At 39.6% G+C, this 16,857-nt stretch overlaps 1 protein-coding gene across 4 annotated transcripts in view; it reads left to right on the top strand.

Moving 5' to 3' along the window:
* c10h1orf112 (chromosome 10 C1orf112 homolog) overlaps positions 1 to 16,857 on the top strand; it is a 58,351-nt gene that overhangs the window by 23,759 nt on the left and 17,735 nt on the right. For all 4 annotated transcript variants that reach the window (XM_020513923.2, XM_020513917.2, XM_048602467.1 and 1 more), the window contains 7 exons: positions 29 to 158; positions 3,250 to 3,436; positions 4,915 to 4,997; positions 5,237 to 5,288; positions 6,916 to 7,005; positions 13,649 to 13,834; positions 15,667 to 15,789. In XM_020513923.2, coding sequence (XP_020369512.1) covers positions 29 to 158; positions 3,250 to 3,436; positions 4,915 to 4,997; positions 5,237 to 5,288; positions 6,916 to 7,005; positions 13,649 to 13,834; positions 15,667 to 15,789 — 851 coding nt within the window. The remainder of the gene's footprint in view (positions 1 to 28; positions 159 to 3,249; positions 3,437 to 4,914; positions 4,998 to 5,236; positions 5,289 to 6,915; positions 7,006 to 13,648; positions 13,835 to 15,666; positions 15,790 to 16,857) is intronic.

Genomic DNA, 16,857 nt, shown 5'->3' with positions numbered 1-16,857 from the left:
GCCAATATCTTTTCTCATTCTTCTTAAGATATCAGTTTGGAGCTGGCCCTTCCACAGTGTTTATTGCTAATTAATATAATAGGCAAACTTTCATCGGAGTCTTGCGAGATTCAGAGCCTTTGGTGTTCTGGCAGCCAGATTTCAGAGGAAAAGCCAAGGTGAGGGCAACTACTGCATGGATATTATCAAACAGAACCAGACTTAGTTGTTTAGTTACAGTAGAAAATACAGATGATAATTTAATAAACTTCATAACGGTAACCTGTTGTACACATGTTTATGCTGTAAGTCTTACATAATCCTGTCTCAGCCCACATATTTTCATTCATGAATTAAGTTTCAGCAGCCTAGTGGATCAATACACAATATGGTGTGGAACTGAACAATGTATGAATTGCTAGTTATTGTATCTGCTAATCTCCCCTCCCCAACCTCCTGGGTAATTCAAAAATGGTGTGGGACTTGAAAATATTCCTTGTAGTTGCAAGGAAAAAGTTCCTGTTTATGAATGTGTCACTTCTAATAAGTGTGAATGAGTCTTTTTTATGAGCTGAACTGATTATTTCATTCTTCATGTATTCCAAAGTCAGAATTGTTCAGTAAGCGTTGCCCAATCATGGAATCATGTCTAAGAGTAGATATTTTGGATTTTGCGAACATAGGTTGATTGAGAATGGTCTGTACTGTACCTCTTGTGAACAGTTGAAGGAAACATGTTTGATTAGTCAATATAGTGCGGATTTGTTGGGACATATAGCTTGTATAGCTAGTATCGCACCAGCGCTGAAATTGTACAGGACATTGCTCAATTGTGTTGTAGGCAGAAAGTTTTCATTTCTGGTTATGGTAGGATCCTGAGAGGGGAACTTACTAATGCTAGCACCAATACTTCCTTTTGTATGCATACGCCTGCTCACTATGCTGTTTGAACTGTTGCTCATGATGAAGGTTGCTGCCATCTTCCTATTTTAAGTGTAGGAAACTATAGGGTCTGCTTGGTCTAACATGGTAGAGAAAACCGCTTCCACGTCAAATTAGATTGGAGTTAACAAAATTTCATTTTTTACAAGTTAGCAACTAGTTACAGGTCACATTGAAATTATGGATATTGTTACAGAGACTTTGAACAGGACCAGATATTCGGATTCAATGCTTTGAGATTCTATTCTGTACTTCCCACTACAATTGCTACAAGTCGACATGACATTGTCACAATGGATGGCACCTATGGCACTTCTTTGCATCAACACTTTCACACCCATATTGAGCAGCTCCTAGTTTATAGATCTTACGCCAAGACTCGCAAGATTTTGTGCTGGAAATTCCCAGTTCTCTTTCTGTATTTGATTTTGTACTTCTTGTCATCTGTAATAGAATAGCAAACATTGTTGTTCAGTTTATCTCCTTGTCTTGGCTTTTTTCATTCACTCCCAGGATGTGGGCATCGCTAGCAAGGCCAGCATTTTATTGCATCCCCAGTTGCTCTTGAGAAGTTGCACTGCCTTCTTGAATTGCTGCAGTCCATTTGGTGTAGGTGCACCTACAATGCCATTAAGGAGGGAGTTGCAATATTTTGACTCCGGGAAACTGAAGGAACAGTAATATGTTTCAAGATGATGAGTGACTTGAAGGGGAACTTGCAGTAGGTGATATTCCCATGTATCTGCTGACCTTGGCCTTCTAGACGGCAGTGGTGGTGAGTTCGGAAGATGCTGTCTAAGGAGTTGGATGAATTTCTGCAATGCGTCTTTTGGATGTTGCACACAGCTGCACCTGAGCATTGGTGGTGGAGGGAATGAATGGCACCGCATCCATAAACAACCAGGCAGACTGCTTGTCCTGGGTAGTGTGAAGCTTGTTGAGTTTCTGGAGCTGCACTCAACCAGGCAAGTGGAGAGTATTCCACCACACTCCTGATTTGTACCTTGTAGATGGTGAACAGGCTTTGGGGAGTCAGGAGACAATGGCCTAGTGGTATTATCGCTAGATTATTAATCCAGAGATCCGGGTAATGTTTTGGGGATCCAATTTCGAATCTCATAATGACAGGTGGTAGAATTTGAATTTTAAAAATCTGGAATTAAGAGTCTAGCGATGACCATGTTGATTATTGGAGGAAAAAAACCCATCTGGTTCACTAATGTCCTTTAGGGTATGAAACTGCCTTCTTTACCTGATCTGGCCTACATGTAATTCCAGACCTATGGCAATGTGGTTGACTCTGAACTGTCCTGTAGATAATTAGGGATGGGCAATAAATGCTCATTCAGCTGGTGATGTCCTCATCCTATGAACGATTTTTTAAAAAGGTGAGTTATTCACTGCCAGACTCCTAGACTCTGACCTGCTGTTGTAGCCACAGACTGATCCAGTTCAGTTTCTGGTAACCCTCAGGATGTTGAATTCCTCCTCTATCAATGTCAAGGGGTGACGGTTAGATTCTCTCTTGCTGGAAATGGTCATTGCCTGGCACTTGTGTGGTGTGAATATTAATTGCCAACTATCAGCCCAAGCCTGAATATTACCAGGTCATATTGCATTTTAGCTTCAATATGTCATGAAGGCTGCAATAGCATTGTCATCAGTGAACATCCCCATTCTGATAATGAGCAGCTAAAGATGGTTGGACCTGGAATATTCTCTGAGGAACTTCTGGAACTGTGATGATTGACTCCAGCCTCAATTATCTTCCTTTGTGCCAGGTATGATTCCAACTGATGGAGAGTTTTCCCTGATTTTCATTGACCACGGTTTTGCTATGGCTTCTCGATACCACACTCAGTTAATTGTGGCTTTGATGTCAAGTGCCATCATTATCGTCTCATCTCTGGAATTCAGCTCTTTTGTCTATGTTTGGACCAAGGCTGTAAAGAGGTCAGGGGCTGACTTGCAGGACTGAGCCTCAGTGAGTGAGCAGCTGGGTCTGTACTCATTGGAATGTAGAAGAATGAGAGGTAACCTTATTGAAACATAGAAGATTCTTAGGGGACTAGTGTAATGGCAGAAAGGTTGTTTCCCCTTGTGAGAGAATGTAGGACAAGAAGGTGTAATCTCAGAATAAGGGTTTGCAAATTTAAGATGGATGAGAAAGAATTTCTTCTTTGATGGTATGAATCTGTGGAATTCTTTACCACAGAGGGCTGACAAGACTGATATGATTTGTAATGGGAATAACAAAGGATTACAGATTTTTTTTTCACAAGAAAAAGACATTTGCATCTACCTTTTTAATTTATTGTTTGTCCTTAGATTACCTTTGTTTCACGTACTGTTTCACAACTTCCACCGATGCTATGCGGAACTTTCTTTGCCAGTGCAGTTGCCTGGAGTGATGAGTAAAGGACAGGCTCAAAAAAATATCAGCCTTTATGAATATGTATGCACTAATTTGTGCTCTTTTATCACGTCTCTTCCGGCTTCTCTCTTTCCAGATTTGGTAAGTGTGAACTTTTAAGTTAACGTGAGTGTTCCATTCTTTGAGCTGTTTTGAAGAGGATTTTCTTTCCCCATATTCCCTGCTGGCAAAAAAATGCAATAGGAATTATTCACAAGATTAGTTACAAAATGAAGATGAGCGTGTGTTTCCACTAACTGCTGCTGTTTATAGTAGCATGGTACTATCATTTCCAAAGCATACCAGAAACCATTACCATTGTGGTTAACGTGAACTTCAGTATTCATTGATGTCTTGGCCCAGATCTTATGATCAGGATAAGAAATACGGAAACCTCATTTCCGATCCTGATTGGATTAAAAAATACACGCTTAATATTCAGAAGAGTTTTCTGCAAATTTAACAAGGTTTCCAGGTAGCTCATCAGTGATGTTGACCAGCATTAAGACCACACTCCTTTTAATGAAAATTCCTGCAGTATTTCAGGATTTAGAGGTCTTGACGCTACTTTCACACCCACTGAGAGAAGGTATTGTGTAAGCTGAGTGAGAGGGCTAGGATGCCAGCTGGGTGAGAGGGCTGGGATGCTAGCTAAGTGAGAGAGTAGAGTGGTAGGTAAGTAGATAAGTGCCCAAAGTTGGTTGGGGTGGATAAGCAGGAGGGGAGGAGAGGTTGGTCTGGTTGAGGGCGATACTCTTGGGAATTGTCATAGTGCGAAATTGGTTGGCCGGTGTTGGTCTTTGGGAAGTCAGAGGGTTTTAGTCAGGTCTAAAGATTAACTGGTTCCACATGGGGCTTGATTGGGTGTGGGGGAATCGAAGACAGGCCTAGGGATGGAGCAAGGGAGTGGGGATTTGTGGGGTGTTAGTGGTGAGTTAGGGGCTGGGTCACTTTAATAGATATCTAGGAGTCAGAACAATTTTTAATTCCTCTGACCTTTCCTGTGTAACGTCTAAGCTAAGTCAGTTGGAATCCTCTGATGTCCCTGACTCTGGCTCAGAGTTGGAGACATTTTTGAAGGCTTCCAGATGGCAGGGAACTTCCCATCAGAAACTTCAGCATCAAGGCTAATACCCAGGGAGTCAGCTGCATCAGGACTTCTGCATGGTCTCAAAATGCAATTGTTGTCCATGCTCCTGCAACAATCATCTTCCCATCAGAAGATCTGGACCAAGGTGTTTTTTGCTACAACCTCTTACCAACTGCTGAGACTAGCTGTTAATTTTTCAGATAATGTTGAATTCTGCTGGTTTTGTATTCCTATTTTAAAATATTTTTTTCTTCTTGCTCGTCGCCTCTGCAAAATTTATTGAGGTAGTAAATTTACAACTGTATAATAGCATACAAATAACTGTATGTACATGCTGTGACAAGCCAATTTAACCTGATTTTGAAGTATTGAGGATAGTTACAATAATGGAAAAATTCTTTTGAGTTAAATATTTCCGTACACCATAATCAGAAAAAATTCTGTTTAAATTTACATCATTTTTATTTCAAATCTGTGCTATTTGTGACAGGAGTGTGCTTTATTGGACGCTGTACTCAGTCCTCACATGTTAACTGCATTACTGGCTACGGACGCATGGTGTTTTCTTGCACGGTTAGTACTGGGCAAAATTAAATATACTAAAATGTGTACTCTGCATACATCTTTTGGCTTTTTGATGGTGCCAAAAAATTTTAAATCGTGCTGTCATAGCTTTAAATTCCATGACTTATCTAGACTGCAAACAGTGTTAAAAAGCTGTTTTGGGAATATAAAATTGTTCATTGAAAGCTTAATGTCTTGGCTTATTTTTTTGATAGACATATCCTTTTCTACATTGTTTTCTTTTGCAGTTATGGAAGTGCTGAACTTTGTGCTCATCATGTGTGTCTCATAGCTCAGTTGGTAAGCAAAATCATTTTCAAATATTGTACAACATATTATAGCAGTACCTGTCATTACAGTTTCTAGAGAGACAATGAAAGCAGAAAGTGCTGAACCATCCAAATGAAGATCTGATTGATTTTAAAACTGCTTTGTCTTGTTTCTAGGCTTTTGTATGCAAATTGATAGTAATTGTTTATTATTAGTCAATAACTCCATAATTGTCATAGCATGCAGTACCAGCATGGTTAAAAAGCATACAAGATGGGCCTTAATCATTTTAATTGACCAATTTCTATTTTTTAAGTGAGCAAGTAATTCTAATCCCATTGACCTACCATGTTTCAATATCTCTTTAATCTCCTTTTCACATCACACTATAAAATCTAATTTTGCACGTTGACTGTCTCTGCATGAATCACTAAATGTGGATGGGAATTTCACAGCTTAATAATGTTCTGCCCTCTGATCTAAATATGTAAAAAATTACATGTAAGCTAAGACTCTCCATTCACGACCCTACAATGAAATGAGCTACTTGTATTTACTTTGTGCTATCCTTTCAGAATTTTAAGTACTTTTATTCCATCACCCATAATTGTGGTATTTTCATGAAAAAAGGTATTTATTTTTCATGTTTATTTCTACATACTTTTGTCATACCATGCATCACTCTGGTGAATGTGCATGTATCCCTTTGTGGTTTGAAACCTATTATTATACGGGATACTTTAACTGAGGTCTTTTTTAAGATTTCATGTTAGTTTGTCACCTGATGTGCTGCTTTTAATGAACTGAGAATCTATATCTCCAAAATGCTGTGTTTTTTTAATATAGCATCAAGCCCATTTTCATTCAGTACCATGACAGCTGTTTATTTTTAGCTGAAATGCATCAACTCACATGCACAAACTTTAAATTTCATCTGTTTCATTTTGTTCCATTTCCCTCATCTTTGTAACTTTCATCTGATTTGTAAAAAAAACTAATACTGTGTCATGTTTTATTATGATCTGTAAAATGATGGAAATGATACGAATATTCAAATCCGTAACATACACAGAAGTGACAATGTGGAACATAATAAGTCACTTCCAACTATTTGGCCTTTTAATTAATATTTAGTTTTCTCCAATTTTTAATTCATATGTTGCTGTCCCTACTTACACATCACGTATTCTTCCACTTAAACATTGTATGATAAATACTTTTCTAAAAGCTGTGTACGCTGCATTTCCATCATCTTACAGAACTTTGTCAATTGCTCCTTTTGAAATTCATGCTGGTTACACTTACCTTGATTTTTTTTTAATCATTCTGATTAGCTGGACTATGCTAATCTTATCCTTGATTAAAGATCCATCAGCTTTTCCCTTCCATAGATAATGAGCTTTCCTTTGTATTAATCTAACATACTGTTATGAATTAACTCTGTATTCTGGGCAGATTTATACTGTAAGTCCAGACCCATAAAGAGAAAATTTAAGGTTGTTCTGAAGTCGTAACAGCTGTATTAAAATTTGTGAAAAGTGTGTGGTTTCATTTTATGATCTGTATTGTAAATAGGAAGTAAGTTTACACTTTAGAAGAACTGTATCCTGGTTTAGTGCATTTTGTGATTTACTGGTGTCCGTATTTTAAATTTCAGGTGAAATCTTGTTCTGGAGAGTGTTACCAGCTGTCCCATTTATCCTTACTGCTCCGACGTATGCTCTGTCTCATGGCAGCAAACCACCAGGTTAGTCTCTAAGAGGGCAGGACTGGAAATAATACTGGATTTTGGCAGGTGCATTTATTTCAATGGATCTTGCCGACAAATTGCGATTGATCTTTGAACTGTTATAATACTATGTATAACTGTAATGTACTCAGCTTAGAATTAAATTGTTCAATGCAGGGCTTCCCAATCTGTGGGTCGAGACTCCCAAACCTACAATGATGATGCTGGAGAGTAGCAGAGAGGTTGCAAAGTGCTAAACATCAGAGTCAGGCTCTTTGCTGAGTACTCTATCAGTTGGGATGTTCATTACCCAGAGCAGCCAATCTGCTGCAGAACGTTCTCACTGACAGGCTAATCAGCTAATGAGAGCATTGTCCTTGTGAGCAATTGCAAACATTAGCTCATTAGGACGTGCTAGAACCAGAGAATTTCTTTTGATATTACCTGATCTGTATTGTTCATGATTCTGTCAAAAACTACTGAAGTTTTCTCTCATTGGTGAGTTCAGCACGGGAATGGCTCCTTTCACCCTGCTTTGTGCCCAAAGTTCACTTTCCATTGCAGCCTGGCTGATCATGGCTGTCTCCCCCTGCAAGTGTGAGAAAGACAAAGAGGGAGACTAAATGAGTATTTGTGACAGAGAGTGAGAGAGGGAGAATGTCAAAGAGAGAGGATGAGCCCGTGTGAGCATGTGTGATAGAGGGAGAGAGTGAATTGGTGAGTATGTGACAGAAGGTGCGAGACAAGGGTGTGAGGGGAGTGAATGAGCATGAAAGACTGAGTGACTGAGAGGCTATTGGAGTCTGCTGTAATTGTGGGTTCACCATCATTGTAGATGGCTCCTTAGCTCTGTCTTCCACCTGAGGTCTAGTCCCCATTCTAGCCTGGCTGAAAATGGCTCTTTCCCCTTTGAGTGTGATTGTGACAGACAGTGTTAGTATGTGTGTCAGAAAGTGAGTGAGTTGAGAGTGTGTATGGGTATGTTTGAAAGAGTGAATGTGCAAGGGAGTGAGAGTGTATGAGTAAATGGGTTGTTGTTGCACAGAAAAGTTCTGCCAGTTTTACTAATGCAGGATTGTGAAAAAGCCATACTATCCAGTAGTGGAACTAGCGGAGTGTGACTGTCGGACAGCACTTAAGGCAGTGCCAGATTGTGGAATACAACCTGTACTATAAAATAAATAGGGGCATAAGATTATGACTCTGTCCTGAAATTCCTACATTTGGGAGGGTTGCAAATAAGTAATTACACATCTGTGGTGCTAAGAGTCTTAAACAAGTTGAGCAAGTGCTAGGGTTCTACTTTGAAGTACCCTAGCAGCATTCTGTTGGTACAGTGAAGAACCAACAGTGTCTCACTGCATCTACATGTAAATGAGTTAGCACAGATTTCAATAATTTTCAATTTCCCATTCATCCATAAATCCTAGCATTGATTCAATGTTACAGTTTGCAAGAACCTGCTCATCCAGCCGGAGGTAATTGGCTAAAGAATACTGCTAAATTGAATCATTTTTTGGAAACGTTTGGTCATATCCTGGAATGCATTACAGGTTAATTAAAGCTCTGCATGAGGCTGTGATGGAGTGCAAACAAGGAAGGTCCATGAGGGCTGTTGTTTCTGGGATATTGTACACAAATTGGCTGCCAAATTTTTGCAAATACATTTCAAAAGTAACTGTCTGTACAATACTTGAAGATGTCTTGAGAGCATGAAATGTGTTTATAGAAGCACAATGATTTTGTCTAATGAATATTGAAACAAAACTGCCAAGGATGGACAACAAATGCTGGTCTTGCCAACAAAGCTCATATCTTATGAATTAATTAAAAAAAAAAAAAACTAGGAATTTCCCCCAAGACTGAGATAGGAACAGGAGTAGACCATTGAGATATCTTGAGACTGTTTGGCCATTCAGTTGATCCGTACCATGACTCTGTTGACAACCCTTGATGTTCTCACTGAACAAAATCTATTCATCCACATTTCAGTTGACCTCATACCCACATCCTTTTGGGGGAGAGGGAGTTCAAGCTGTCCCCTGCCTTTTGTGTGTTAAAGTGCTTCCCGATTCAACTTGTAAATGGCTTTGATTTTAAGATTGTTTGGATTTTGTCACCATCAACATTCTAGGATTTTCAGTGGTTGGAAACTTAACTAGACCAGCCATTTCTAAACTTACCTGGATGAGTGCAACTTCAGCATGTAAGAAGGTCAGTGACAACTAGGACAAAGTAAGCTTGGTTTATCAGTATATCATCCACAAAACAGTAAAAGTTTAATTTTTACCCAAAGAATAGCTGCTAAGAATGGGTAAAACGAGTTATGTTGCAGTGATTTCAGATCACATGGATCTGTAACCCATGCCTGTTGAACTTCAGTAGCCTGACCTCTCTTAAATGCCGTGTAAGTAGTTACATTAATATAGCCTGTTAATGTTCACTCAAAAAAAAGTGTAGATTATACCTTTCCACATCCCGACAACAGTGATGAAACCCACTGAACCAGATGCATGCTGAAAGTGAAATGAAGCAGCTGTATTGCATTATGCGTAATCCACAAGGCCAGCCAGGCTCAAAACTGACAAATTAACTGAAGAGAATCTCATGAAAGAGTAGTAATAGAGACCAGCGAGTGACTAACTTAAAGGCAGCCTTGGCACTGAGCCTAGCTGAAAAAGCACAGTAGAAGGCCCTCAACAGAGAACATCGAAAGCAGCAAGTAAGAAGAAATGGAAAATCATTTGGCTACAATGAAGAAAGAAGATCCATTTGGCAAGAAAGACTTACAAAAAAGCGTAACCATGAAAGAAACAAGGTGAGCACTACAGACAGAAGAGAGGTGAAGCCTATGCAAAAGGTGAATGCTCGTGAGAAACAAAGGAAACATTTTGGCTGCCACAGCCCATATAGTAAATAGCCTGAAGATGGAAAAACCAATTAATTGGAAAAGCAGCAACCAGAAGAGGAAGAGGGAAGGTTTTTTTGCTATTGCTTCTTGTCCATGCTGTGGTGGCAAAACCCCACATTGGCAGTACACTTGCCCTAGCATCAATGCTGAATGACACATATCTCATAAGATGTCCATTTTCATGTAGTTAACTGAAACAGCAACAGGAAATTTCAACCTGTAATGAAGTTTCATAAGAGACCAAGAAATAAATACTCCTGGGGCCAAAATAATATTCTTCTTGAAGGAAGTAGTAGTTCAACAATGACAAATAGCTAAGGAAAAACTAGTCAGAATAAATTGTACGTTTAAATCTAGATTGGATCATGCTCCTACTTAAAATTTAAATTGTTACTCTACAAAAAAGCCAACATTGGCCTGCACTCTACATCAGTACTCTGCAGAAATATTCAAATCCTGTCTCAGCAATGCCAAGAGAACCAAACTGTGGAGTACCTTCTCAAGACACATAAGGCTGTGGCAATGATTAAGATTGGGGAAAAAAAAACAAGCTTGAACAGATCAAAGTTAAACAAGAAGTGGAGTAGTCTGGCTACCTCAAAGAGACTGCTGACCTAAAAAGCCCAGCTATTAGCAGTTTTACAATGCAATCAAGTCTTGGAGCCTGGAAAGCTTGTCAGAGCAAGGAATAACAAGGAATAACCCTGGTCCAGTGGAGAGTGTAGGAGGGTATTCTAGGAGCAGCACCAGGCATACCTGAAAGTGAGGTATCAAACATGACTAGTGTCATAGAGTCATATAGCATAGAAACAGACCCTTCAGTCCTATTTGCCCACGCTGACCGGGTTTCCCAACCTAAATTAGTTCCGTTTGTCTGTGTTTGGCCAATATCCCTATAAACCTTTCCTATTCCTGAACCTGTCCAAATGTCTTTTAAATATTGTAATTGTACTCCCCTCTACCACTTCATCTGGCAGTTCACTGCATATACGCACCACCCTCTGTGTGAAAATGTTGCCCCTCAGGACCCTTCTCCTCTCACCTTAAACCTAAGCCCTCTAGTTTTGAACTCCCCTACCCAAGGGTAAAGACCTTTTGCTATTCATCTTCTCTATGCCTGTGATGATTTTACAAACCTCTGTAAGGACACCTCTCAATCTCTTACGCTCCACAGCTTAAGCAACAAGTGATAGATTAAACTAGGCAATCCCACCACCAACGGATTAGATCTAAGCTGTGCAGCCCTGCCACATCCATTCATGAATAGTGGTAGACAATTGAACAACTCCTGGAGATAGAGGTTCCACAAATATCTCCATCTTTAATGATGGAAGAGACGAACACATCAGTGCAAAAGATAAGGCTGAAGCATTAGCAGCAATCTTCAACCATAAGAGCCAAGTGGATAATTTATCTCAGCCTCCTCCAGTAGTCCCAGGATCAGAGATGCCAGTCTACACTCGATTCAATTCACACAATGTGATATCAAGAAAAAGTTGAAGGCACTGGATACTGCAAAGACTATGGCTCCTGACAACATCTGGCAAAGGTATTGAAGACTTGTACTCCTGAACTTGCTGCTCCCCTAGCCAAGCTGTCCCAGTACAGTTACAACACCAGCATCTGTCTGACAATGTGGAACATTGCCCAGGTATGTCTTGCGCACAGAAATCCAACATGGTTGATTACCGCCCCATCAGTCTTACTCTCCAATTATTAGTAAAGTTATGAAATGTATCATCAACAAAATCCTGCTCAGTGACACCCAGTTTGTGCTCCATCAGGTCCATTCAGCTCCTGACTTCATTACTGCCTTGGTTCAAACATGGACCAAGGCGCTGAATTCAGTAATGAGGTGAGAGTGACGGCCCTTGACCTCAAGGTCATATTCAACTAAGTGTGGCATCAGAAGCCCTAGCAAAACTGGAGAGAATGAGAATTGGGGACAAACTCTCCACTGGTTGGGGTTATATCTGGCACGTAGAAAGGCCAATGATTGCACAATGTTCAGCATCGTTTGCGACCCTTAGATACTGAAGTAGTCCACGTCCAAATACAAGAAGATCTGGACAACATCCAGGCTTGGGCTGACAAGTGGCAGATAACACTTGTGCCACTTAAATGCCAGGCAATGACCACTTCCAATAATAGACAAACTAACCACTGCCCTTTGACATTCAATGGTGTTGCTATCACCGAATTTCCTGCTTTCACGATCCTGGGGGGTTACCATTGAACAGAACCTCAAAAGGACTTGCCATCTAAATAGTGGCTACAAGAACAAGTCAGAGGCACAGAATACTGTGATACCCATGTCCCATGAGTGAATAAAAATAAAGATTCCCAGAAATCAGAAGACATGATCAAGGCTGTCTTGTAATTGGTGTGACAAAAAAAATACATTTTTTGTTGGGGTGGGGAAGAATGTTTTTCACAAACTATTGTCAAAGGAGAACTTTCATCTCTACTTATAGTGTTGTAATCTAATATTTTTAAAAACTTGAGAGAAAATAGCAAAAGCATTGATATAGGTTCCCAGAAGAAGAAGAAGAAGCAAGCCCTTGTTAAGGATGGAAATCACCTGCAAAATAAAGATGGTCCTTATTAAATAGGCTCTGTCACACATGAGGAAATAATCCTACTACACACCCAGTCTACAAATCCAAAGGATTTGATCATCATTAGATCCTCATCTGGAAGTATATTCTCTCACGCATAATGAGGGACTTCTATTTTTTGATGGAATCCTAGAAATGTTCCCATCTGCAGAGAGACAACCATCCCTAAAGAGTGTAGTCTACACCTTTCTACATTTGACATTTTAAACATTGTTTCCATGGTGTAGTAATGATAGAGGAGATTAATGTTCTACACAGTGCAATACAGCAAAATCCAAAGCCACAACATCCATTATCTAGCAGAACAGGGACAACAAACGCATAAGAGCATTCTCCTCCAAGTCACAGAACATCCTGACCTGGAATTACACCACTGTTGATGCGTCAAAATTGTGGGACTCCTTTAGCAACACTGTGGGTGTACCTACACTACATGACTTTAGTTCCAGAGAACAGTTATAATTGACTTAAACTGTTGACTCTGTTTCTCTGTCTCCCCAGATGTTGCCAGATCCACTGAGTTTCCACCACATTGTGCTTTTATTTTAGAGGGAGTCTAACATTTCCAGAAAGTACTCACCACAATCTTACAAAGGCAATTATCAATCGAATAAATACTAGCCTTCTCAGTGATTGTCATGTTTCATGAATTAATTTATAAAAGATTTTTCCTGTACACTTTCCAATCCTGCAATTAAACAAATGATAATTGACTGTGATGTTTTCTGTGATCAAACATTCTACTAATACATGCCATCAGTTTCTGACATGAGCAATGGACAGAGAAAACAACAGATAGATATCATAGAGCTATATGATGCTTTCAGGAGAGAGGGGCATGAAGAAAGGGAAAAGCTTGTATACTTGTAGCTTGTAATCTTATAAAGGCAAACTGAATTTTTATGAGCTGTTTAAAATTTTCCCATTCTGTTTTAGCGTTGTAAAAATAAGAATTTGCTTTCCAGGCTGAGATTTATTAGTAAATTGGTCAAATTTATAGATTTATTGTCCTTCGCTTGTCAGCTGATGCATAACTCAGTAATATCTGAGGAGTAATTTGACAAGAACTTGCTGGTTGTAATGGTAATGCACTTTCATTTGAGCCATCATACTCATTTCATTTTGTTTACAGGCTGCATTTATGGACACGTTTTCTCCCAAGGAGCCTAGCAACTTAGTTTTATGGCGACAAGTTAGTATTAAAGCTCTGTCTGCTGACCTTCAGAAACCTGTCACTTCTGACATCATCAAGACAGCAGTTGATCAGTGCCTAAAGTGGCAGAGTAGCAAGCATGCTTTGGGAGAATTGGAACAAGTGGTAAGACCCAGTGATCAATTTCATTTGAGATTAACAAAGATACAACAAATAGATTCCCTTGCTCTGCATCATAGATGAATGCAGTACCCTGCGTATTCTTAGAATATCTTCCTGAACAGAGAGTGCACTTTTAGGAGTGTGGATTGCCTATTCCAGCCTCTGCTGTCCCCACCACTAGCAGAATGGATCTTATGCTCCACCATCTCTTTCAACCTTCTCTCCTCCCCAGCAAGATAGAGGAATCTGTTTCCCCTCCGAGTGATCCATCTGAACCTATAAGATGCTGCTGCCAGATTCAGAACTTGGAGGTCAGAGCAGGGACTTTATAGGGGTAGTGCTCCCTTTTGTTCACCATCTAGTTGCTGAAGAAAAATATTCTAACCAGCAAGCCAACATCAACTCCTATGTGGACATGTAGTTCTGAATTTGTGCTGCAATTTTGGCCAGCTTAAACTGAGACTTGCCTGAGACAAAAAAAAATGGCAGACTTCAGTTTCAACAGCATCTAAATCTGCTGCCCCAAACAGCAGCTCAAGATTATTATTTGGCAGAGGAATCAAAGTCTGCCAGCTTTTAACAATCAAAAATTTAACTGGTGTAGCACTGGAGCCCTTGAGATGGTTTTGATGGCCATGCCTCAAAAGGTAATAGCTGGCCAATTGGCAAAGATACAACAAATGGAAGTCCTTATTCTGCATCAGAGATGATATATAAGTCACACCTTTGTCACAGATTCAGTGATGTTAATTTTCTTTGTTAAAATATAAATCATAGGAGAATAGAGTACCGAGTATATTCTTCGCCATGTGAATGTTCTCCTGAAGCAGATGGCACATTTTTAGGAGTGTGGGTTGACCATTCCAGCTCCGGAAAAAGCAGAAATAAAAACTGCTGGAGAAACTCAGCAGTTCTGGCTACGTAATTATTCCAGTCCAGTGACTCCTCTTGGGAACATGTGTATGTTCTCAATTTTCCATTTACTGCTAAAAATAGAGACCTTTTGCCAAAGCTTTTCATCTTGCACTTGTTCAGTCAAATATAAGATGTCAAGTTTCAAACAATCAGAACAGCTCATATTTCAGGAGAAAAGGGTGTTGATTTGTTGTCATGACTGGCCGAGGCATTGCCATAAAGTGACAGGAAACTAACAATAGCCCAAGCTCCTAGGTAATTCAAATAAAAAGCACAATTAGTTTGCAGAGAAGTAATATGAACGCATGTTGCTTGTAAAACGTGAATCGTTTTACCTTTCGCCTTTTTGGTTAATCTGGGAGCTTTGGGAGTTTATAGTTTTTCATTGCTTTCTTTATGGCAACAACTTGGCTATTCAGTTTTGACTTAACAAACAATTAATCTCTTTCATCAGGAATTTAAATTGTTTTGATTATTTGAAATTTGATGTTCGCACATTTTGTCCTGATGACTGCAAGATGTAAAGCATCTACAACTTAACTCTGCTTTCAACAATATTCAAGTTCTGTACAATCAAATGAATATTGTTTGCTAAACCTTCATCAGGGGAACAATCAACAGGACATGTCTGGTACTACTGCAGGTAACTTTGAGAAGCTAAATCACAATAATCAAAAGTCCAATAAATAATACAACAACTAACACATCTCCCTTTTCTGGTGGTATTTGTTTCTCATAATGGAATTGTATTTTTTCATATTATGTTGTTTCATTTACTAGCCTGTTACTCTTGAAGTTATTATATATTTTGATGTAAACCAATAATAACAACCAGATAGTTTATTTGCTTGATTATGAGAAACAATTTTGATATGTTACAGTGGAATACATTGGTCATAACCTGTTTTCTGTTTTGTCAGAATGTTGCCCTTGCTGCTATGGTAGCTGTGTGTCATGCTGATGGGGAAGCCTTGAATTCAGAGTTGCAATTATCAGTCACAGAAATGCTTGGCCAAATGTGGTCAGTCCTCACTGTGGAACAGGTGAGAAGGCAGTTAAAATGTTTTCATCTGTAAATACTTCATCAGGTGACCAGAAAATACAACTGTTGGTAAGTGGCATAATCTTCGATAGTAGTATATTTAGCTGATCCATAATGCAAACCAGCGCTGATTCAGCTAGAATGGCTTAGTACAATAATTGAACTGTCTGTACATGTACTGTTAAACTGTTTAAAATACTGCTAGTAATGGCAAAATTGACACTCTTGATTCCTTTATTATAACTAGGATGTCCTGTCTTTTTACACAGCACATCCTTCTACTCCACAGAAGTATCACCAGTAACTTCCACCACCTCCAGCAGAATGCCACCACCAAACACACTTTTGCCTCCCCTCCACTTTTCAGCATTCCACAGAAACTATTCTGTCCATGACACCTTGGTCCATTGCTCCATCGCTCCAAATGTTTTCTTACTCCCCCATGGTGCCTTCCCATGCAATCGTAACTTGCCCATTCACCTCCTATCTCGTTATGGTCCAAAGTCCCAAACACACGTTCCAGGTGAAGCAACGTTTCACTTGTGCTTCTTTCAATCTAGCCTACTGCATTCACTGTTCACAACGTGGTCTCCTTTACATTGGCGAGACCAGATGCAGAGTGGGTGACAAATTTGTAAAAGACCTCTGCTGTGTCCATAGGAACGATCCTGACCTCCCAGTTGCTTGCCATTTCAGTAAATCATCTGGCTCACATTGCTAACACTTTCTGCACAAAGCAATTTGGAGGAACAAGTCCCCATTTTCTGCTTGGGCACTTCACAGCCTTGAGGTCTTGATATTTGAATTCAAAAGCTTCAGAAATTGATTGAATTATGTGTATTAGCCATTTTTCTTATAATATAAAACCATAAGACATTGGAGCAGAAATTAGGCCATTCAGCACATTGGGTCTGCTCCACCATTCAATCATGGCTGATAAGTTCCTCAACCCTATTCTCCCACTTTTGTCCTGTAACCCTTGATCCCAATCAAGAACCTATCTATCTCAGTCTTAAATGTACTCAATAACCCAGCCTCCACAGCCTTCTGTAGCAGTGAATTCCATAGA

This window comes from Rhincodon typus, chromosome 10 (assembly GCF_021869965.1).
Source record: "Rhincodon typus isolate 14 chromosome 10, sRhiTyp1.1, whole genome shotgun sequence".
Classification (NCBI taxonomy): Eukaryota; Metazoa; Chordata; class Chondrichthyes; order Orectolobiformes; family Rhincodontidae; genus Rhincodon; species Rhincodon typus.
The sequence above is the reverse complement of the archived record's forward strand: the minus strand, read 5'-3'. Positions and strand labels throughout refer to the sequence as shown.